Raw genomic sequence first — 25,254 nt, forward strand, 5'->3', positions numbered from 1 at the left:
CTTTTGTAGCCTTAAAAGTAATTCAACTGAGCGCTGCGGTCACCACGCGATAGGGATGGCGGTTTTTGACAAAACACCGGTTTTCGGTTATACCGGTTTTTTTTTGCTTACGGTTTAACCTGGCGGTTATAACGGTTTTTTTTAATAAAATAGGTTACAAAGTTACATTTAAAATGCACTTTAGTTTGCGATACTACATTCGACTCGATATCAATATAATAAAAAATAGTACTATCGAAAGAACATCAATATAAATATAAATAAAACACAATTTTTAATAAAACCATTTTATTCTACTAATTATTATATTTATTTATTATTTTATTAATATTATATATTTATTGATTATTATTAAATATAATATAGCGTAATATTAATATATACATATTACAATAATATACAATGAAAGTATAATATAAGAGAATGAAGTAATATTTTAAGTAAAAAAGTATAGGTTAGAAGGTTACAAATAGGTTATATTATATGAAATGGATTTAGCATTATGTTGGCTAGTATTTTTCATGAAGCCTATTGAGAAAAACTCGTTCATATATATGTTGGTCGGTTAAGCGGCTTCTCTCATCTGACACAATATCATTCAATGATGACACCAGCCTCTCTGATGCCACCGAACTTCCAACCAACGACATGTATTTTTTAGCTATAAAAGCCAAGCCTGGCATACAGGTTCTGTTCTGCTCCTAGAATGACAACGGATCACTTAATCTCGGCAGCAAAGGCTGCTGCAGATATACAGTCAATCAAAACTGGAACCTTTGGTTACCAACTCCACCGTGTGAAGACAAAAGAGGGTTTGATTTTAAATTCACTTTAGCATCTTCATTCTGGAAGGAGCAGGAAGGAGAAAGTTTTCCGATTTCGGTAAGATACGCCCTAACTTCCGAGATTAAATTGGATGTGACTGTCTCCGCCATAGACGGATTCAGATATAGTTTTTTAAACCTCGGGTCCGTGATTGTAGCATGACAAAGCAGGGGGTTTCATAAAAGCTTAGTGCCCCTCTCTTGAAGGCTAGTTATAAGCTTTTGGCATAACTTTTGGGCTGTACTAAGGTTTGGCTTGAGGTTTTTTAAAGATCTTTCGATAATGGACACAAGGGGGATGGCATGGCTAGCAGTAATGTACTGGGAACCCGAGATCTCCTTTGTGGCCTCATAGAAAAGGCGATAAAATTTCAGTAGTCAGATGTAGAGAGCAGTACACCAAAAGTATTATAGTACTGCTCAACAGAGAGCGTTAAAATAATTCAGGTTCTATTGTCATTGAATATATTATGAGAGTAGAATATAATATGCAATTATTGTATTTAATTAATGATGCAAATTTAATTTACCATTTAAAAATATAATCTTCTAAAATACCCACCAATTTTCCTCTCCTCCCAAACCCAAAAAATTCCCCACCCCAACCATTTCAACTTATAAAAAATTTCCCAAAATCTTTCAAATGGGATTTAAAAAAAATATATCAACATAAATATTTTACTTAAAAATAAATTGTATAATGCAATTCATCTTTTATTTTTACTACCATCATAAAAAATTTATCATGTATTATTAACACGTTTGTATATTTGTATAACAGATATATTTTAACTCATTTAATACTTCCTGTATGGGTGTATCGTTTTTAAAACGTAGGGAAATCCTTGGAGATTCGTATTCGTAATCGGTAATTCGATATTCATAGTCAGAACATTTTTGGTAATCAGAAAAAGCCATTCTCCCACTTTCAATGTCAAGAGTACTCAAGAGTCAAGTGTGAAAATGAGATGATATACCAGATCGCTTCTTATGTAAATATTACGACTACAAATACCTTTTCAACGAAATATTATAATAAAACTTAATTGTTTCTGGCTGATGTGAGTTTGTACTTTCAGTTTGTTTCTGTATTTATAAAATAAAATAAAATTTGAAATATGGTTTTTATGGAATAATTACTTGTGAATAAGAATTATGATTGGTATCCAAAATAATACCCAATCTAATCCTAATCATGGTAAAAACCTAATAACCGGTTTTTACTTTAAAAATAAAAAACCGGTTATAACCGGGACGAAAAACAACCGATAAAACCGGTTATTGCGAAGTAAAAAAACCGGTTTTCGGTTAAAACCGGTAGGTTTTTCCCATCACTACCACGCGAACAATGACGGGTTAAGCTGAAATATAAATTTTAACGGTTTACTATTATTTTATAACATTGTTATGAGAAATATTTTAAATATGTTTTTAAATTTTATAAGTTCTGATAAATTAGGAAACTATACATTTTCTTGTATAAACTCCTCATAAATTACTATATTGATTGACCCCGTATAATTGTTAATTTATATCGCATAAATTTTTTTTTATGATTTGTAGAAATGGCTTGCGGTCTTCCAAAAGACGTTGGCGGATGCAAAAGCAGTGTAGATAGATGGTACTTTGATATTATTAAAGGTGAATGTAGTATATTTACTTATAGTGGATGTGGAGGCAACATGAATAACTTTAATACTTTGGAGCAATGCCAAACATTATGTGCCAAATTTAAAAGTAAGTCATTGAAAACAAAATTAAAACAATAGATAGATTGGTATAAATTATAACTAAACGGTTGTTTATTAATATCATTAATTTTTTCTTTGTGTAGTTTGTGTTAACGTCTATATTAATTTGTATTTAATTATGATTCCTATTCTTTAATAAAATTATACATATTGTTATTAAAGAATATAATGAATGAAGATGGATTAATTATTATTTCTTTACACACAAAATATTGGTACTTTTTTAATGCTCATTCTTTTTACACGACCAAAAAACATATTTTATACTTCTTTCTCTATTTGATTATTTTAATAATTTGGATTGTATAATAAATATCAAAGGAGAAAAAATTTTTCTCTAGAAGGATACTCCGAAATATGCCACTGTTTTTTCTGAACCTATGGAAGGTTCCTTAATTCTTGTTTTTGCAAAAAAAGAGTTTTTGTAAATCCTAACAAAACACTTCTTGTCTTATGGACTAAAAGAAGTAACCACCTTTATATGAAGCAACGTAGAAGAACTACAAATCCAATCCTATTGGAACCTACACCTATTGAAAACTGATAGGAATAACCTTTTATTTTAATAATACATTTACAATTTACCATTGAAAAACATGTTTTGCACTTTTTACGTAAAGAAAGGACGTCAAAATAAAAGTAGACGATTGCATTTCTTTTTAATTCATACGCCATTAGTATTCTACACGTGTTTCGAAGTATTCACCTCTCATCAGGAGCACTTGTGGTAATGAACTGAAATGAAATGCTCTCAACAGTTTGGGAGTTATAATAACATAACATGACTGAGCACGCTAGTAGCGACTATCTATGGGAAGCAACGAGAGAATATAATTCTGCTTATTTTTTCGTTTTGCATTTGGAGATATGCTTTTGCCCATTTTTTTTTTGAATTTGTTGTAACGTGAGGAAACCAAAATTTAAAAGTATTACGACCAGAATATGCATTGCCGGTGCCGATATGTATCTTTGGTTAATTATTGTTGGGGGCTAGGTACCTTTTTTATTGTCTTTACTTGTTTAGTTCATCTAAATAAATTCCGTCTAATTTTAGAGGTTTGTCTATTAGGTAATCCTTTGGAGGCGTAGTGGTCTGGATTTTTGGTAATGTTAGTGATTCTTCTTTAATTGTGGTCCGGTAGTTAGTGTATATTTCATTATTAGTTCGTATTTTACATTCTGGTGTTAGGTGAATTAGGCAGGTCCCTTGTAGCACTTTTATTTCACTATGTGAAAACAGAAAACAGAAATGTAGTGTACATCTGGTTCATCTACTTTTAGATAATCGTTTTAGTGACAGTAACAGTGTTTTGTAAATTTAGCATATGCATTGTCAGGTTTAGGAGCTTTGTTATCTTTTAGTTATGATATTGCCTTTTTTACTAATGTGATTGGCAAGTAGACATGACATATTATCATAAAAGAGTTCTTGTATGTATTTGGTTCAGATTATGAAAATTTCATGCTTTCTATCTGTGACGATATTCCTCTGTTGATCTTGTAGTTTGCTAGCTGTATTGAATTTCTGAAGAACAGCTGCTTATTTAATCTTTTTGTGCATAATAAACGTGTATCGTGTTTTTGTTCCAACAATTTTTTGACCTTTCGTATTTTGGTTCTTATTTGTTTCTGAATATTGTTGTACATTTTTTTGTTGTTATTTGATTGTCTTCTTTTTGCATGAGTTGCAGTATATTGTTGTTTGTCCCACTTTTCCCTTGTTTTTATTTTCTATTAGATGTTTTTCTTTAATCTTGTTAAAGGTTTCACATATATTCTGGAGTGATTCTTTTGGATCATATGTTTGCTCCATGATACTTAACCCTTCAGTAGTCGTTTGTGTTAATAAAAGTATTTGGAACCAGTTTAAGTAAAACACGATTTTATTAAGGTTTAATAAATAGAGTAACATATTACAAAATAATATAAAAAGTAAACTAATGTTAAAAACACTGGACAGAACATTAAAAAAACTATTTTCTGCTCCGATAAAAAAAAGGGAACTTTTAGTTAATCCGAATAAGTTCAGTTTGGCACTCTTCGCATACTGCACGTGTATGTTCTCTACATAAAAACTTTTTACATTTACAGCAGGAAACAGTCGTTTTCCGGTTCTATTTACGGTCGCAAAAGTAGCATCTACCATGTACTCCTTCATTGGTTGGAGTGCCGTCTGTGTTAGGAATATTACATATGGCCTTAATACGTAACTTCCGATCTCTATTGAAATTGTCTACTCGAACTCTTGTTGCTCTTACCCGTAGATTCTCATTCATAAGAGAAAATGCTAAATGCTTCAAAAATTTTCTTCTAAGCATTTTATTATCAGCAAGGTTGTTACTTGCATGAATCACTAACGAATTAATGCCTGCGATATTTAGTATGGTGTTAAAAATTACAATGGTCCAACTTCTTGTTTTTCGCGAATCATCATAAGAGGAGCATAGCTGATCAACGACGTCAACTCCTCCTTTTGTTTTGTTATAAAACGTCAGAATTTCTGGTTTATAATGTTCAAATGTTTCTCTATATATAGCGTCGTCATCATCTAGACTTGAAACAAGCAATACACCTTTCTTCTTTTTGGGGATTTTCCACACTAAGGTACATATATCGCTAAAGGCGAACATAATTGATTTTAGAGGACGAGACCCTTGAAGTAATTCAGGGGCAGTTCCCTTTTGTTCTTTCTAATGGTCCCCAAAACAGTCAATCCAAATTCTTTTTTTAAAACACCTATTAGAGGAATGCTTATGAACCAATTATCTAGAGTAATATTGCGCCCAGAATTCTTTATTGGCGCACACATTCTTTTTACCACTTCTTCCGGGGAATTGTCTACAGTAAATGGGTCATCTGGTGGACGACCCACATAAACCTCCATATTTATGGTATAATACATTTCAGCATCATATAAACTGAAAATTTTGAGCCCATACTTTGAGGGTTTGCTTGGAATATATTGTATCCAAGGGCAATTCCCTAAAAATCCAGGAAGCATTTCATCGCATGTTAAATTTTGCGAAGAGTTATATCCCGATTTACACTTTTCTACGAATTTGTCAAAAAATACTCGGATGGTGGCCATCTTATCCAGTCTCCTACGTTCTTTACGATCGACCTTATCATCAAATCTAATGCATCTTAGAAGAAACCGAAATCGGGATAAGGACATAACTAGTCTAAATATTTCGATACCTTCGCCATTAGTTTGCCAGATATCTTCTGTATTCAGGTGATGGGCTTTACATGTCCCTGCCAAATATAAAAGGCCTATAAGAGCGCGAATTTCAGATAGGTTTGTAAGCTTTGCATCCCTCTCCCTAGAGAAATTGCTTGCTATACTTTCAATGTATTTATTAGTGGATTCTACAATTATGTAAATTATGTCCTCATCAATGAAATAACTCCATATTTCATAAATGTCTTTCAACTATTTCGTAAATATATTAGGCCCAGGTGATTGTTTTACTAAATTAGGCTTGCTCATACGTATCCTTTTGTTTTTTCTTTGATGCTATCTCCACACTGTACCATCTTTTCCCATAAAAACACTTTCTTCTTGTACATTATTCAGTAAACTTCTCCTATTTCCTCTAAATCCTGTTCTTGTTCGCTTTCCGAATCTTCCGACCTCTCATCAATACCTTTCGGATTTACTTCATTCTCGTCATCGTCGTCGTCATATTCTATATCAAGCGGTTCTTCTTCCATGAGGGCTTGAACTCTCCTTTGTTCCTTCTCATAGTCCATTCTAAAAATAAAGCCAAACAAGTTATATATAAAAGTTTGCTGTAGCTTAAAATTAAAAAAAAAAAAACTTGATTCTCGATAATAGAACAAAGAAAATTATGAAATATCCTAATAGTAATTTGCTGCAAAGTAATTTAAAATTTGATGACTAATTACATAGTAAAATAAAGAGAGGTATATTCAAAAGGTTACTAAACAATAAGACAAAAGTATAATAGTATATTATTTAAAAAACTAGCGTTTATACATATCTTAAGGTGATAAGAAACACAATAAAACGATTTATAAAAACCTTTTAGCTGACTAGACGCGCGTGGAAATTATGACCTTTGCGCTGTAACTCATAATCAACAAACCTCCCGCTACTCTGATTTAGTACTGAGGCTTCTTGTATCGAATGAGTAAGCTACTGAAGGCCGTGGTTGCCAAATGTAATTTTTTTCCGAAATATTAGCAATTTTTAATACGTGCGGTCTTTTTGACCATGTAGCGACTAGTTAAGGGTTAACACCTCCAAAAAAATTTGTGTGACTGTCTCTTTTGTTTTCTAACCTTTTAGTATTCTCATTTTGTATTTTTTGTTACTTTGTAACTTTCATCTGATTGGCATCCAGTTCGGAATCTCTTGTTTATCATTATGTAATCAGATTGATGTCGTATTATGTTTCCTGGTTGATTTTGCTGAGGGAACCAGGTATACAAGCATCTTGGTGGTAGTTTGAAGAATCTATTTACTATTGCAAATTTTTCTTTCTCTACAAACAGTTTTAAGTTTTGTCATATTGTATTTCTCTTACCTACACCAAAATGATTAACGAATTCACCGCTTTTGCCTTTATTAATTTGCGCATTCAAATCACTTATAATAACAGTTATATCTTCTGTTTTTAGTAAACTGTTCTATTTTAGTAGTAAATTTATCAACAAGTCATCGAATTATTCCACCTCTTCTTCTGGTTTATCGCATACACTTGAAAAACATTTAATTTGATCGGAGTAGTATCTAGTTGTATTATTTTTAATCTTTCACAAACTGGTAATACATTTGTAACATATTGACGTAATTGAGTAGACACAATTATTTGAACCCTTTACATATTATGAGCAATCACAATAATACAAGCACCACTATTTGACCACTTTATTTCGCATATGCCCTTTATATGTATTCAAAGTCTTGAATGGCATTATAAAGTTTCCCGTCTGATACATTGTCTTCACATTCGAGGTATATATATTTTAATTAACGACTCTGAAATTCTTAGAAACACTTTACCAGTTCTTTCGCAAGGATTTCGCTAGGGTAACAACGTGGGAGGACCTGTGATCTTAAGGTAAATCAGCTCCCCTGTCGAATCTTGGCTGCCGTATTCCTTAATTGGTATTAAGTATTGTTGTCTTCTGCATTCTGATAACGTTGACCATTTTCTTAGTTCTTTAACCTTTGAGACCAATTTCTTAGCCTCAGGACAACAGAGTGCTATTACACTTACCAGCTTATTGGTCCCAACTAGATAATCATAACGGCAGTTGACATTTGAATAGGAGAGGCTATATGGTGCGTATCACAATCCCATTACATCCCAATCATAAGTTTACCTGTCATCTATTCTAAGAATTATATTTTTTCTGAGGATAATCATGTACTCAACTGACTCAGCACGTTTCACTCATTTCGAAAAGGGATTACGTGCTAGCTTAATGTTTAGAAAGAAGCTAAAAGATAAACCAAAAAGTAATTGATAAACAAGAATACACGATGAGAGAAAATGGAACGTGAAAGAGTTAGAAGAAATAAAATCCACAAGGAAAATAATTCCTGTAGCTGGCTGTATACCACGTATAACAAAAGAGGTTAGTCTTTGTATGTGGGTATATTTTATTTTATAAAAACCCTTAAAAGGGCAACATTACAAGCACGAACGTTTTCGGAACAACTGTTCCATCATCAGGTTAAAATACCTAAAACAAGTATAAACCATTTAATTACAGCAAACGTGGTTTAAAATTTTGACTAAGGTTAAAAACAATAAAATGGTTATACTTACAGGTTACCATGCCTGAGCCACCAAAATATTTGGGTAAAAACCCTTTAAAATGAAAAAAGTTACCAAAGATTGTACATGACGTTGATAATATTATATGATGTTTAATATTTTAATTAGATTTTACTTCAGGTAACATACACCCATGCTTAAGTGAGTTCCAGTGTCCGGAGAGTAAACCTCTTCAAACGGACTACGGTTGGCAACTGATTGATGAAATACCCATGAACGGTGTCAAAAACAAAATGTCAATGAACCATGAAACAGTGTTAGTTAAACATTATATTACTACAGCCAAAAGATTAAAAAACTTTGATGATGTTAAAATGATAACAGCAATCCAGGTGTTGGGATTTAAAAATTTTTTTCTATAATTATTTAATATTGGATATAAAAGATGTAAATTACTGGTGTTGTTGAAGGTCATGTTTAAGAGGATGACGTATGCATTAGGCAGCTTATGTTACTCTTTATCGTATGGAGTGTGGTCTAAAAGGTGTAATTTGTGAAGAATTAGCTGAAATATATGGAAATGTCCTTTTATGTTGCTTACATCTAGGACAAGGAAAAATAAATAGTATATATTTGTAGCTAATGTAAGACTTTTTTATGTGGATGAAATTGTTTAATACTGCTAGTATCGTAAAAATTTTTAATATAAGTGAGTCCAATAGATTGAGAAAAAGTGATTGAAAATCTTCCGGCTGAAGGAATTAAAGTTATAATATATGTGATTAAATTTAAAAATTTTTGGAAAGACTGAGATCCTCAGAGACCTGGCAGGAATAAAAGTAAATGGAATGACTAAAGAATAAAGGAGAGTGGGTTAAAGGGAAATGAATGAGTTAATCAACAAAATTAGAGATGATAGAGGTCCTTCATGCTTAAAGCATCTAGCACCCTGAACAAAATATATTTTGGTTATATTAAATTCGATACATAAAAGCCTGAAATTTTATTTGTGAGTATGGTGCACTAAGTTGTTGACTAAGAGAGGGGGGAGCAATGGTTGATTAAAGGTTTAGGTAAAGTGGGAGAAAGTGAATTCTGATGAATTGCTGGATTGTGTTTAAATGTTTACTGAGTTTAGAACTAATGGGTGGATGGTAGATATATGAAAAGACAGAGAACTAGCAAAAGAAAAAAGAATGGACAGGAATATGATGAAAACGTGAAGATTGTAAAATAATGAAATAGTGAGGTATAAAAGATATGATGTTAACAATAGGGGGCTGAAAAATTCTTTTGGAGGGAGTGTTGTGACAGTAGTGTAGAGAGAATGGTTGTTTTAAAAAGCAACAATTGTTGAGAAGGATTAAGGTGTTGACGTTTATAGAGGAAGGACAGATGAAGAAGATGGGGTAAATTTGAGAAGTGTGGGTTATGAGAAGAGTTGTCGGTGTAAGGGTTGAAAGTCACGGTTGAAAGATACATGGCGATTAACGCAGTTGGGGCTTCTTTGCTTTTCCTTGACTATTTCCAAGTCTTCATATAGATCTAATTTTAGAAATTTTTTTTGGGGTATATTATGTAACAAAGAGACATCTTCTGGTATGTTGAGGGTATGTTTATGTTGTGCAAGATGTTGTGAGAAGGTGGAAGTGTTCTCTTTTTTAATGTTTTCTAGGGAACGGGAAGTTAGTGATCTACAGGTTCTACCTATATATGTAGCATCACAATCAGAGCACTGTAATTTGTAAACACCACTACGATCCATGTAGTTGATGCAATCTTTTGAATTGGTTAAACATTGTCCTAGATTGTTCAGGACTTTAAAAGAAATGTGGGTATTCTCAACAGATCTTTTTGGGATATATCTGATATCTCCAGAAAGACGTTCTTGAAGGTAAGGTAAGGAAGCATAATGAGGTTTAATGGTCAAGTCTCTGGGGAACGCAGCCTCTCTCAATAGTTTGAGTTGTCTCTTATTAATAAGTTTGTTAATGAGGTTGGGGTCATACCCATTGTTGGATGCTATTTGTTTTAGAATATTGAGTTCTGTTTGGTAGTTAGATTGTGATAGTGGGATTGTTTCTAGGCGGTGAATATAACTATGGAAGGCTGCATATTTATGTGACATTGGGTGGTTGGAAGATAAAGGTATGATATGGTCGGTTTGTGTAGGTTTCCTATAGATACTGAAATCGAAATGGTCATTTAATCTGGTAATAGTAAGGTCGAGGAAATTAATTGATTGAGACGACTCTAGTTCCATGGTGAACTTTATGTTTGGGTGGATTTGATTTATTTTAGAGAGTAATAGATCAGCTGAATTCGAGTTACCTGATATGAAGACTAAACAGTCATCAACATATCGAAACCAATGGAGAATTTCAGGATTTTTCATAATGTGTGTGGATTCTAAGTGATCCATAAATATATCAGCTAGGAGAGGGGAAAGGCAACTACCCATGGCTAAGCCATCAGGTTGTCTGTAAAATTTACTATTGAAAACAAAAAAGTCTTGAGCTAGACAAGTTTGTAATAATTGAATAATTGAGTTAGTGGTAGACATAGTGATAGAATTTGCTCGTAGAAGAGAGTGGGCCTTCCATAGTTATATTCACCGCCTAGAAACAATCCCACTATCACAATCTAACTACCAAACAGAACTCAATATTCTAAAACAAATAGCATCCAACAATGGGTATGACCCCAACCTCATTAACAAACTTATTAATAAGAGACAACTCAAACTATTGAGAGAGGCTGCGTTCCCCAGAGACTTGACCATTAAACCTCATTATGCTTCCTTACCTTACCTTCAAGAACGTCTTTCTGGGGATATCAGATATATCCTAAAAAGATCTGTTGAGAATACCCACATTTCTTTTAAAGTCCTGAACAATCTAGGACAATGTTTAACCAATTCAAAAGATTGCATCAACTACATGGATCGTAGTGGTGTTTACAAATTACAGTGCTCTGATTGTGATGCTACATATATAGGTAGAACCTGTAGATCACTAACTTCCCGTTCCCTAGAACACACTAAAAAAGAGAACACTTCCACCTTCTCACAACATCTTGCACAACATAAACATACCCTCAACATACCAGAAGACGTCTCTTTGTTACATAATATACCCCAAAAAAATTTTCTAAAATTAGATCTATATGAAGACTTGGAAATAGTCAAGGAAAAGCAAAGAAGCCCCAACTGCGTTAATCGCCATGTATCTTTCAACCGTGACTTTTAACCCTTACACCGACAACTCTTCTCATAACCCACACTTCTCAAATTTACCCCATCTTCTTCATCTGTCCTTCCTCTATAAACGTTAACACCTTAATCCTTCTCAACAATTGTTGCTTTTTAAAACAACCATTCTCTCTAAACTACTGTCACAACACTCCCTCCAAAAGAATTTTTCAGCCCCCTATTGTTAACATCATATCTTTTATACCTCACTATTTCATTATTTTACAATCTTCACGTTTTCATCATATTCCTGTCCATTCTTTTTTCTTTTGCTAGTTCTCTGTCTTTTCATATATCTACCATCCACCCATTAGTTCTAAACTCAGTAAACATTTAAACACAATCCAGCAATTCATCAGAATTCACTTTCTCCCACTTTACCTAAACCTTTAATCAACCATTGCTCCCCCCTCTCTTAGTCAACAACTTAGTACACCATACTCACAAATAAAATTTCAGGCTTTTATGTATCGAATTTAATATAACCAAAATATATTTTGTTCAGGGTGCTAGATGCTTTAAGCATGAAGGACCTCTATCATCTCTAATTTTGTTGATTAACTCATTCATTTCCCTTTAACCCACTCTCCTTTATTCTTTAGTCATTCCATTTACTTTTATTCCTGCCAGGTCTCTGAGGATCTCAGTCTTTCCAAAAATTTTTAAATTTAATCACATATATTATAACTTTAATTCCTTCAGCCGGAAGATTTTCAATCACTTTTTCTCAATCTATTGGACTCACTTATATTAAAAATTTTTACGATACTAGCAGTATTAAACAATTTCATCCACATAAAAAAGTCTTACATTAGCTACAAATATATACTATTTATTTTTCCTTGTCCTAGATGTAAGCAACATAAAAGGACATTTCCATATATTTCAGCTAATTCTTCACAAATTACACCTTTTAGACCACACTCCATACGATAAAGAGTAACATAAGCTGCCTAATGCATACGTCATCCTCTTAAACATGACCTTCAACAACACCAGTAATTTACATCTTTTATATCCAATATTAAATAATTATAGAAAAAAATTTTTAATCCCAACACCTGGATTGCTGTTATCATTTTAACATCATCAAAGTTTTTTAATCTTTTGGCTGTAGTAATATAATGTTTAACTAACACTGTTTCATGGTTCATTGACATTTTGTTTTTGACACCGTTCATGGGTATTTCATCAATCAGTTGCCAACCGTAGTCCGTTTGAAGAGGTTTACTCTCCGGACACTGGAACTCACTTAAGCATGGGTGTATGTTACCTGAAGTAAAATCTAATTAAAATATTAAACATCATATAATATTATCAACATCATGTACAATCTTTGGTAACTTTTTTCATTTTAAAGGGTTTTTACCCAAATATTTTGGTGGCTCAGGCATGGTAACCTGTAAGTATAACCATTTTATTGTTTTTAACCTTGGTCAAAATTTTAAACCACGTTTGCTGTAATTAAATGGTTTATACTTATTTTAGGTATTTTAACCTGATGATGGAACAGTTGTTCCGAAAACGTTCGTGCTTGTAATGTTGCCCTTTTAAGGGTTTTTATAAAATAAAATATACCCACATACAAAGACTAACCTCTTTTAGAAGAAATAAATCAATTAAAGCAGTTAGTTTTAAAAAAATAGATGATTAACTTACTATTATTTTATAAACTGCAATCTCTTAGTGTTTATAGTGTAAACATATCGTAGAGCTTAAAAGCTCTAACACCATATTATTATATTTCTAACTATATTCCTAATATAAGACACAATGATAAACATTTATAATTTGTTTTAGAAGAACTTATATCCACGTCAATAGTCAAGAAAAAGGAGTTGGGTGTCTCTGTATCCGGTGTATTGTCATACGGCTTACATCATAAACCAGGTGAAAAATTATGTGGTAAATGTGAATAAGTTTCAGTAGCAGCATTGGATATATTAATATTATCAACAAAAAATTTAATTTTACACTCATTGTGTCTGTTTGAAATCTTAATTTTTCTACAGTCACTAGCAATTTTTAGATGCAACATTTTTAAAACACAAAATTATAAATGTAGTGTATTTTGTTTAAATTGTATATATAATTGTGTATATATATATATATATATATATATATACACTCATGGACAAAAATATCGAATATTTTGGAATTTTCAAATTTTTGTTTTTTCAAAATAAATTCTGGTTAAGGAAGTAGTTTATTGTAAAATAGAGTTTATTTTAACAATGTTTAATGAACAATTTTAAGTTTTGATGCGGAGAAAATTGTGAAAAAAATAAATGTTTAATATTAGGTAAATAAGGTTATTTTATTCTAAACTTAAATGATAATTTAAATTGCTTAAACAACTGGTTTAAACTAAAAGAAGTGCATGATCAGTAACGAGTATTCCCCCCTCTAGCTCTTATTACTGCTTGTATCTTTCTCAGCATGCTTGCAAGTAAATTTTGTACATATCCTTGGGAAATTGCATTCCATTCATCCTGTGCAGCAAGCCGAAGCTGCTCTATCGTATTTGGAACGGGATTTCTTTGTCGTATGTTGAGTTTTAGATGATCCCACATGTGCTCTATTGAATTTCAATCCGGGCTAGACGGTGGCCAATCCAATCTTAGAATTTGGACCTCACCAAGATTATTACTCACTATGGCAGCGGCATGTGGTCGAGCATTATCGTGCATTAACGTAAATCTTTCATATCCAATGTAACCAACATATGACAAAACATGATCTTACAGGATGTTTTAAACGTAAGAATCACCAATCATCCGTCCAATCACTTCCACAAGTGCGGTACGTACCTCCCAACTAATACCTTCCCAAAGAATTATGCCATCAACTCCAAAACTAACGGTCTGGATGAGACTGCAGCTGGCGAATCATTCTCCAACTCTTCTGTACACGTAGTTTTGACCATCTGCCTTCCATAATATGATTCTGGTCTCATCAGTGAAAAGAACGTTTTTTCAGTTGTCGATATTCCACTAAATATGTGTTCTTGCAAATTCCAAACGACAAGCTTTATGATTTTGGAGAAGCCGTGGAACTTTGGCGGGGCGTCTGGGCTTTAAGTTTGCTTCTTTTAATCTTTGTCTAACTGTTTGTGAACTCACATTAACTTGTCTAACATTTAGTAGCTCATTTCTGAGGTGCATCGATGTCAATGAACGATTTGGTGTAGAATTAAGAACCAAAAACGGTCATTAATTGCGGTTGTGCACCTTGGGCGTCCTTGACCATGCCTTCGTACAAAATTTCCTGTTTCGCGGTACCTTTTTAGAGTATTTGAAACTATAGATTCAGTTCTGCTAAGACGTCGTGCGATACCATTTTGTGCATATCCTTCCTCGTACAAAATTACAATATGTGCTACTTGGACTTCATCGCAGTGCCGAATTGGTGGGATACTTGTTTTAAACTTAATTAAATCAAAACAATATTTAATTAAACTAAATAAATTAAACTAAAAATAACCGAATTAGTACGATTTTTCCTTTACGCGAAGAAGGATTTTTATGATAAAACCTACGAATGACACTAACCACTGAATAAACGTCAAAATAAACATCAAAATATTTCAAACCAGTTGAGTACATTAGCCTACTATACGAGTATTATCAAAAATCTAAAAATATTTTGAAATAATAGTGACTACAAGAAAAACATTGGAAAATTCCAAAATATTCGATATTTTTGTCCATGAGTGTATATATATATATATGTATATATATATATATATATATATATATATATATATATATATATATATATATATGTATATATATATATATATATATATATATATATATATATATATATATATAATATTACATAGGTAATATATTACATACAGTGAAAAAAATAGGTTAACGACCAAAAAGAAGAGATACCACTGTTGCAAGTATTGCATTATAAAGAATTGAAATCAGTACATTATATTATGCGGAATGTTGAATACAGATATATTTTTGGCAAAACTAACAAGTACGTCGTGTAATTCTAGTACGCTTTTCTTTCAAGCACGGACTACATTTTTTCTTTCTGGAATATTCAACGTCTTCAGTGGGTACACTTTGTTCTCTTTAAAAATATTTTGATAACGTTCTCCAGTAACTACAATTGCTTTTCAGCTAACATTCTCTTAACTAAAGCTTTTGATGAATTCATTATAAAATGTAAAAGGTAAACGTTGCTTTGTAAATTTATACTCTCGAGAAATTTGAAGTTTGTTTTTTTAAGGTTCTAATGAATTTTTAGCTTATTCTTTAACTAATTCAAAATCTGAAAACCAATAATTGTCACACGTTAAATAATTTATTCCTGTATCAAATGTGGGCTCTGTCAGACTTTTTACTATATTGCTTGGTTTGTTGCTGAGTGAGACGGTCTTTCAGGCTGTATATCACAGTACACTTCCATATTTAGCGTAAATTTGTATACCATGTTTTTAGGTTTTTTTGGAATGTAGGTATTGATTAAAACTAAACCTTTTGTTTTGATCAACTAAATACCACTTTTGTGAGTTTGAGTTGAGTTTCTCAAAAATGTCTCTAATTGGAGCGGGGCGATCAATTTGGTTTCGCCAAAATTTCTTTGTCGTTTTCTGGTCGTTATATTATCAAAACAAACACAACGCATAAAAATTTTAAAACGTTTTATGCTTCATTACTTATCTTATATCATTCATTCATCCATTTTCTATAACTCAATAAGATTCAAACGATTGGCTCGGTAAACCACAGCTAAATAAAGAAGTCCTAGTAGAGCTTTCACCTCAGTTGCAACTGGTTCTCGTGCATCTCGTTACGATTATGATGGTTCATCATCATCCAGCCTCAAAAGTCCACTGCTGAACGTGGGCCTCTTCCTCGTGTTTCCAACCCATCTATCTTGCGCCACTCTCATTTAGTCATTATTATGGTGGTCATCGTTTCAGTAAATAAACATTGCCAAATTCTTGGTATATCTGTCATATTTTTGACTGGTCTTATAATTTCCGAAAGTCGGACTAAAATATTATGTTTAGCTCTCTTTTTTGTCTTGATTAAGTTTTATGCCATTTCCAAGAATTAATATGTTTTTTCTTTAAAGTGCTTTAAATCCAGATTCTGTGTTTTCAGTGTTATCTTCGTCACCAGATTCTATTGCACTTTGTTCTGACTCAGAATCACCTTCACGTTCCTGGATAACCTCCTAGGGTTATAGATAGGATAGAATCACATTTTTAAGTGCTTCGACATTTTCTGGATTATCGAGGTTAAAACGATTTTTATTGATATCCATTTTGCCTAAAAATAAACAATAATCCATGAACGGTCAGGCGTATTTAATATGAAGTTATAGTGATGAATTCGACCGTTACTTGATGGAAATTTATTTTAAATAACAATAAAACAATTTCCAAAACTTCCACAAAATCTACTATAATATCTTATCACTACAGCTGTTTCGGCAGAGTGCCTTTCTCAAGTGAAGTATTTTTGGTATGTGTTTACACTTTATAGTCTTTAACTAAATCAGTTGAGGAGGGGAGAACTTTTTGTCTCAAGTTGGTCATTCAGAATTATGTCTGTATTTTTTGATTGGTTAGTTTTTATAGATTCCAATAAAGATGCGAAGAATTTAAAATTCGTCATTAAAAGAATGATTATGATCTAGAAGGTGAAGTGCGCATGTAGAATCTGTTTTTTTATTACTGAAAGCCCTTTTATGTTCTGGTGTACGTTTGTTAAACTTTCCACCAGCTTGACCGATGTAAGTTTTTGGCAGTCGCCACATTTAAGTTTGTATACACCACTATGTAAGTGCATATTATTTTGGATCTTGTTGTTTTTTATCTATTTGCTTAAGTTGTTGTTTGTTCTAAAAGCTGGTATTATTCCTTTTTTTTATGTGTTTGGACATTTTTGTTGGTATTTTGTTGATACAAAGTTAACTCTTTTAAACCGCATTGTTTAAGATATTGCATTAAACCAGCAGAAACGAAATAAATTTCCAATATATTCGTAAATTTGGTTTGAAATAATAAAAAAATAAAAACTTAAATAAACGGTCGCGCGCATGGACATATAATACAAATAGACTGATTGCTGCAATACAGTTGCGTTCCCTCAGCGCTACTGAGAAAACTGACGCAAAGCAGTCCCTGCATCTCTTTCTAATTTTCCAGGTTTTCGACCACGTGACCTAAGTGACCAATAAGAAGATCACGTGGTCGTTAAACCCGGCCATTAGAAAGAGATGGAGAGACTGCTTTGCGTCAGTTTTCTCTATCGCACTGGAGAAACGCACTGTTAATGAAATGATCAATTTATCTTGTATTATATGTATATGGTCGCGTGTATGTACCAAATACAATAAATGTTATGATTTTTTTAATACACTTACGTCGAGTGTCAAAATTTAACTATATATTAACTCTAACACTAAGTACTAAAACAGCCAAATAGCTAAAAGCACGAGCTTCCACTTACTCAATTTTACAAATACGAGGGTGTGGCTGTTAGTGTCTGTATGTACTGCATACGCTCGTTTATCTAAAGGTTACATACAAAGGCGATATTTGAACTGTATAAATTCATTGTATTACTGTATAAATTTTAAAAACTAACCAACAAAAACATGAAAAGTGAGCCCATTCATAAATTCCTTACGAGGTGCAATTAAATTAAAAGGACAGGGGGAGATTGGTTTTATGTGGTTTCTTTATCTCATTTCACAACTATACCTAATCTTAGGTAAGGAAATAGCCACAGATAGTATAAACCGAAAAAGAAAAAAGGCCCAACAATCTGAAGTAAACCGTTTGTTACTAATGGAGCTTGTATGTTGGCGGCAGGCTTGGTGCTAAAACTGACGAAGAGCAGATGCTGGTCAAGAAAGGCGACCAGAGTACAAACTAACGTAATCCCAATCTAACATCCCCATCCTTGAAGAGGTATAGTGTCTAAACGAGGTTCATTATGTATAGTAGTATTATAAAATTTAATAGCATGAATATAACATTGAGCAAATCATAATCGAATATTATGAGGTTAGTCCTGAGAGACGATTATATAAACAGTGGCAAAATTATACGCTTGCTAAAACGGAAGCAAAAGTGACAGTAGCAAAAGCTAAAGCAGAAGCGTATAACAATCTATACGATCAACTTGATACCAGAAAAGGAGAAGCCAATATTTATAAAAAGGCCAAACATAGGGCAAAGAAAAATTTTAATCAGATAAGATGTATCCGAGATGAAAATAGTAAAATACTTCTTCTTCTTCCTTTGCCCTATCCGTTTCGGACGTTGGCTATTAACAAGGCTATTTTGACTTTGTTTACGGCACCTCTGAACAGTTCGGTCGATGTTAGTCCGAACCATTGTCGCAGGATATGCATCCATGAGTGTCGTCTTCTTCCCGGTCCCCTCCTACTGTCGATTCTTCCTTGGACTATTAACTGTAGCAGCCGGTACTTAGTATGCCTCATGACATGTCCGAAGTACTCAAGCTTCCGTTTCTTTACGGTGAAGATTATTTCTTTGCTTTTGCCTATTCTCTGCATTACTTCCACGTTAGTGATGTGGTCTGTCCAGGATATCCGAAGAATACGGCGATATATCCACAGCTCAAAGGATTCTAGTTTCTTCAGGGTGGCTTCCGTTGTGGTCCATGCCTCTGCTCCATAGAACAAGACCGGGAAGACATAACACTTGACCAGTCTTAATTTTAGTTCCATTGAGATTTTGCTTGTGAACCACTTTTTCATATTGTTGAACGCGTTTTGCGCTTTTTCAATTCGTGATCTTATTTCTGTTGACTGGTCCCATTTTGTGTTGACTGTGGTTCCAAGGTATGTGTATGTCTTCACTTGTTCTATTTTTCGGTTGTTTAATGTCAATTGCATCGGAGGTTGTTGCGTTCTGCTGATGAGCATGCATTTAATTTGGTTGTATTGAGTTCTAAACCATATTCTTGACTTGCTGTGTGTATGCTTTGCATGAGTCTTTGAAGCTCGTTACAGTCATTTGCGATAATAACTGTATCGTCAGCATATCTAATATTATTGATTACCTCTCCGTTTACTTTGATACCCTCCGAAACTTCTCCCAGTGCTTCTCTGAAGATTTGTTCAGAGTATATATTGAACAGGAGCGGCGAGAGGACGCATCCCTGTCGTACACCCTTTTTAATATCTATCTTCCCACTGTGTAAGTTGCCCATCTTTATTTCAGCACTTTGGTTCCAATAGAGACTGGTTATTATGCGCAGATCCTTGCCATCAATATGTATCTTCCTGAGCATTTCCATGAGTTTATCATGTTTAACCTTGTCAAACGCCTTGGAGAAGCACGATAAAGCACAAGTGGACGTCCTTGTCCATGTCTCTGCATCTTTGAATTAAAACTTGCAGACTGAATATCGCCTCTCTTGTGCCCAATGCGCTTCGGAATCCGAACTGTGACTCCGATATATTTGCTTCGCATCTGTTATATATTCTATTGTGTATGATTTTGGTGAAAACTTTGGTAATGTGATTTATCAAGCTTATTAAGCGGTGTTGATCACAGTGTTTTGCACTTGGTGTTTTAGGTATGACTACAAAGGTCGATCGAAGCCATTCCTCCGGAATCTCCCCTTTGTCGTAAAAGGTGTTAAAAAGGCCTGTCAGAAAATCGAGGAAGTGGTCATCCGTTTCGCATAGGAGTTTTATGATCTCGCCCTGTATGTTGTCGGGACCTGGTGTTTTGTCGTTTTTTAGCGATGAAATGGCTTTTTCCACTTCAGACCTTAGTATTTCGGGTCCAGTCATGTCGTCATCTTGGTCCACTGTCGCTCTGCGTTTATCGTTAAAAAGTCGTTCTACGTAATCTTTCCATGTGTCAATGAGCTTCAAGTTGTCTGATATAAGGTTACCGTCTGCGTCTATTAGTGTCGGGTGGGGATTATTGGTTTTCTTTTTAGTTGTTAATTCTTTGATCTTTTTTTGCATGTTGTGGTAGTCATATCTTCTGTCGCACTCTTCGATTTCATCGCATTTCTCCTTCAGCCAGCGTTCCTTCGCTTCCTTTATCTTTGTTTTTATATTGTGACTTGTTTCTTGATACTTCACTTGATTTTTGCATTTGTGTTGTCTTCTTTCTTTCATCATATCAAGGATTTCATCCGTCATCCATTCTTTCTTCTTTACGTGCTCCTGTAACAGAAGTGTCTTGTTTGTCATTTCAACAGCTCTTTTTATTTCTTCCCATTTAGCAACTGCGTCTTGTAAAATACTAATTCACGAAAAAGATATTAAAAAGAGATGGAAAAAGTACTTTGACAGGTTAATAAATAGATAGTTTGACAGTCAACCAGTTAAATTAAAGAAGACAGTAATAGCAATGGTGACCAAAATAACAAACGAAGAAGTGGCTCAAGCAAACGCTTAGACAAATGCCAGATGAATGGAGAAGCAGTGTATTAGTACCTGTCTACAAAAACAAGGACGATGTACAACAATGTACAAACTACAGGACCATAAAATTACTTAGTCACACCATGAAAATATGGGAGAGAGTAATTGATATAGGAATACGTAAAGAAGCCGAAAGATCCGGTAATCAGTTTGGCTTTATACAAGATAGATCAACAACAGGCGCAACAGTAAAAATACAGGAATAAAGAAACAAACGCTTATATGGTATTCATTGATCTTGAGGAAGCATATGATAGAGTTCCTCGAGAGATTCTATGGTGGGCACTCAATAACAAAGGAGTCCCCGGTAAATATTTCAAGATTGTGAGAGACATGTATGAGGGAATAACAACTAGTGTTAGGACAAGTGTGGGAGAGACTGATAAATTGCAATGTTCATTTAAAGATGGAGTTAGTACAAATACAATCATATATTTGGATGGTAAAATGATTGTGAAAAATAATAGTTTTAAGTACCTAGAATCGGTGTTACAGAGTAATGGGGGAATAGATGGAGATGCATGCAGTAGAATTAGAGTTGGATGGATAACGTGAAAGGAAGCGAGTGGTGTGTTGTGTAACAGAATCGCCCAATACGAAGAATTGCTAATCTGCGGGTTCCTGGAAGTAGTAGAAGAGGAAGGCCAAAAAAGACCTGAGAGACAACGCTTAGGCAGGACATGTCGGTAAAGAGTATTAATAATAATATGACCCAGAATAGAAACTTATGAAGAAATGTAATTAGGAACTTCGCAGAGGATTAAAGGCAAAGAAAATGAAGAAAAGTCCGTGCCTACATAATCGGTCAGAATACAATACGATCTTTATCTGATCTATTAGACCAGCTGCAGAGATGCATTTATTATTATTGAATCATGTCAACTGTTGCAGTGTTAAAAATTTTGACTCTCAGGAAATGTGTTTCCTTATCTTCTAAGACCATGATGTTAAAAAATTAAAAATTACAATGAAAAATTAATTATAATATGAGGGAAAATACATGCTTCATTTTTATTATGTTTTTGTGATTTACAAAATTTTGATTGCAAAATCTCAACTAATGAATACTAAAGACCTTTTGAAACTTTTAGTGTTTATAACAATATGAAAAAGACAGAAAAGATTTGATTTCACGTTCAAAGCGTCTATGTATCTATTGATACGTATTTCGACTTAATAAGTCTCATCAGAATAGTTATTCATAGCCGTTCTTAACGTGAAAAATAATCTTCTGTGTCTTATAAGGAAGCAACAATAACATGGCTTCGTTATGGACGCAATAGCGACATCTGATAGAAAAATCGGTAAGATAGTTTCGAAACAAATTCAGATTTCTGCTTTAATCTGGAGCCTTCTAAAAATTGCAAGGCATGGCCAGACGATGATAAAGATGTTAATAGAGATATGGGGAATCTAAAATTTGCATTCCACGACATGTCTATTCATCTAAGCAGAAATCCTCAACGAATTTGTTTCTCGTACTCATACAGAGTAGATCCGAATAAAATGAAAATTTTAAAATTTTGATTTTAAATTTTAGATTCCCCATGTCTCTATTAACATCTTTATCATCGTCTGGCCATGCCTTGCAATTTTTAGAAGGCTCCAGATTAAAGCAGAAATCTGAATTTGTTTCGAAACTGTCTTACCGATTTTTCTATCAGATGTCGCTATTGCATCCATAACGAAGCCATGTTATTGTTGCTTCCTTATAAGACAGAGAAGATTATTTTTCACGTTAAGAACGGCTATGAATAACTATTCTGATGAGACTTATTAAGTCGAAATACGTATCAATAGATACATAGACGCTTTGAACGTGAAATCAAATCTTTTCTGTCTTTTTCATTTTATTCGGATCTCCTCTGTATGAGTACGAGAAACAAATTCGTTAAGGATTTCTGCTTAGATGAATAGACATGTCGTGGAATGCAAATTTTAGATTCCCTATGTCTCTATTAACATCTTTATCATCGTCTGGCCATGCCTTGCAATTTTTAGAAGGCTCCAGATTAAAGCAGAAATCTGAATTTGTTTCGAAACTATCTTACCGATTTATAACAATATTTTAACATATTCATAACTATTTATTTAATTGCAGAATCACTTGCAACCATAATGCTAATGTCAATATTTTCGATTTTATTATATTCAAGAATTACAACAAGTGTCATAAAATAGACATAACCTATATAGTTATTTTTAGCTAAAGGTGAGTTCGCGGTATTTTTCTACGCACACTAATTTTTGTTTACCTTACGACAAACCCATTTTTAGTAAAAAGTACTTCCACTACACAAATATTTAACTTTCTTGTAGTGTTCACCAAAGTATAATTTTCAATTTCTTAGAATACACATAGATGGTTATTTAGTATACACATCGTCGAGAACCATATGGCAGAAAAATGCTATGTGATACAATTTCCCAAATGTGCACCACATTACAGTATGTACCATTTATATACGTAGTTGTCTTTAATAATATTCTAGAAAATTTTTGAATGATACAATTTATACATATTCTGCGTATTCGTTTCATATATCAACGAAATTAAGCAATATAATAGATAAACTAAAAATAACTGCATAAGACCAGATAGAATAAAAATTATATCAAATATTTGAACTAAGTACCATTCTAATTATTTTTTTTATTTTTAGGAACATATTAGAAGAGAAAGTGAAGGAAACACATTAAGTTCAAGAGTTTTTAATACGTACTTACAAAAGACATAGGCCTACAATAATATAAAATTACTGTAGACAACACCGATATTTCAAATTTTTTCCAAATAATTTTACACTATACGAAGGGACTATATTATTATAATTTTCCTTAAGCAACAATTATGCACGTCTTATACCTTTAACCCTTAGTAAACAGCAATACGATTTTTGCCAAAATATTTTGTTAATTTTAAACACGACATTTTCCATGACAATCGATGATACAGGTATCTAAAAACTGCTTTGAATAAATTTGGTGATAACAATGTGTAATAAACAGACTGTGCAAAATATTAAAAGTCATTTACTGAATACTGGATACAAAACTCACTTTAATATCTCTTCAGATTTATTTTCAGCCATTTATATTAGCCTTTGTGACCTCAAAATTGTACCTTTTTTCTCCTGGAAAGTTTCTAATGTCCTACTTGATAGTACCACTCTCCTATTTTTATATTAAGCTTCTCCAATAAGAAAACCACTAATAGAAGTTTTTGGAACTTTAAAAAGGCTGATTGGTGAAAACTTACTTCAAAAACCGGTATATTGTTATCTTCCTTAACTATTACAGAGGATATAAACATTGCTTTAAATATGTTTACCGAATGCTTGCTTACTGCTGAAGAATCTCATATCGGTAAAAACCATCTGTACTCACAAAATAGTATCCTGGAGGAACTCAGATAATCATAATATTTTTCCCGAAACCCAATTTGGTTTCCTATGAAAAAATTGTTTATTAAACATTATTAAATAAACTCTTGTTCACAATAAACGACTTGATTGACCAGAATTTATTTTCAAAAAACAAAAATTTGGAAATTCCAAAATATTCGATATTTTTGTCCATGAGTGTATTTTGGAAGCTGATACATCTCATAAATTTCTTTTGTATATCTGACTCTAATAGAGGGCACTAGTACAAGGTTCGTACCAAGTATTATTCAACTTTTTAAAGGGTAGAATTATTAATCAAAATTTCAAATGAACTTAAACATTATACAATTTTACATCAAAACATTATAAAATTATAAACATTATACAATTTTACACCATTTTCGGAATATGTTTTTTTTTAAATGATGAAGTAATAACCGATGCTGGTATAAAGTAATGATGTTCCAATAGGTATACCTCGATTTTCTCTACGTGTGACATGGGAATGAATGACATTCATTGATTGTTAAGACGATTAGTCAACAAGAATTGGATTTTTGAAACCCTGTTATTTGTAAAAATAGATATAGTTCATTCAAATATACTCAAATGTTGAATACACCGACATGTTATTAACCTTATGCGAGCGTTTAAAAAACTCTATTGAAGCTTGTGGGCGTTATGCAGAAAAGCTTCCTAATAGAAACTTAGCAAGTAAAAAATAATTTAGAGCCATTGAAAGACATTGTCGAGAAACTGGGAATGTGAGACCAAATAAAATAAATTCTGGTAGACTAAGAACAACAAGAGCAACTAATAAAGTAAATATTATTTTATATTTAC

At 32.9% G+C, this 25,254-nt stretch overlaps 1 protein-coding gene across 1 annotated transcript in view; it reads left to right on the top strand.

The window, feature by feature from the left end:
• Positions 1 to 25,254, top strand: part of LOC140448824 (uncharacterized) — a 228,545-nt gene that overhangs the window by 89,332 nt on the left and 113,959 nt on the right. Inside the window, 2 exon segments of the mRNA XM_072541943.1 lie at positions 2,388 to 2,561; positions 13,376 to 13,480. Of these exon segments, the coding sequence (XP_072398044.1) occupies positions 2,388 to 2,561; positions 13,376 to 13,480 (279 nt within the window).

This window comes from Diabrotica undecimpunctata, chromosome 8 (assembly GCF_040954645.1).
Source record: "Diabrotica undecimpunctata isolate CICGRU chromosome 8, icDiaUnde3, whole genome shotgun sequence".
NCBI lineage: Eukaryota > Metazoa > Arthropoda > Insecta > Coleoptera > Chrysomelidae > Diabrotica > Diabrotica undecimpunctata.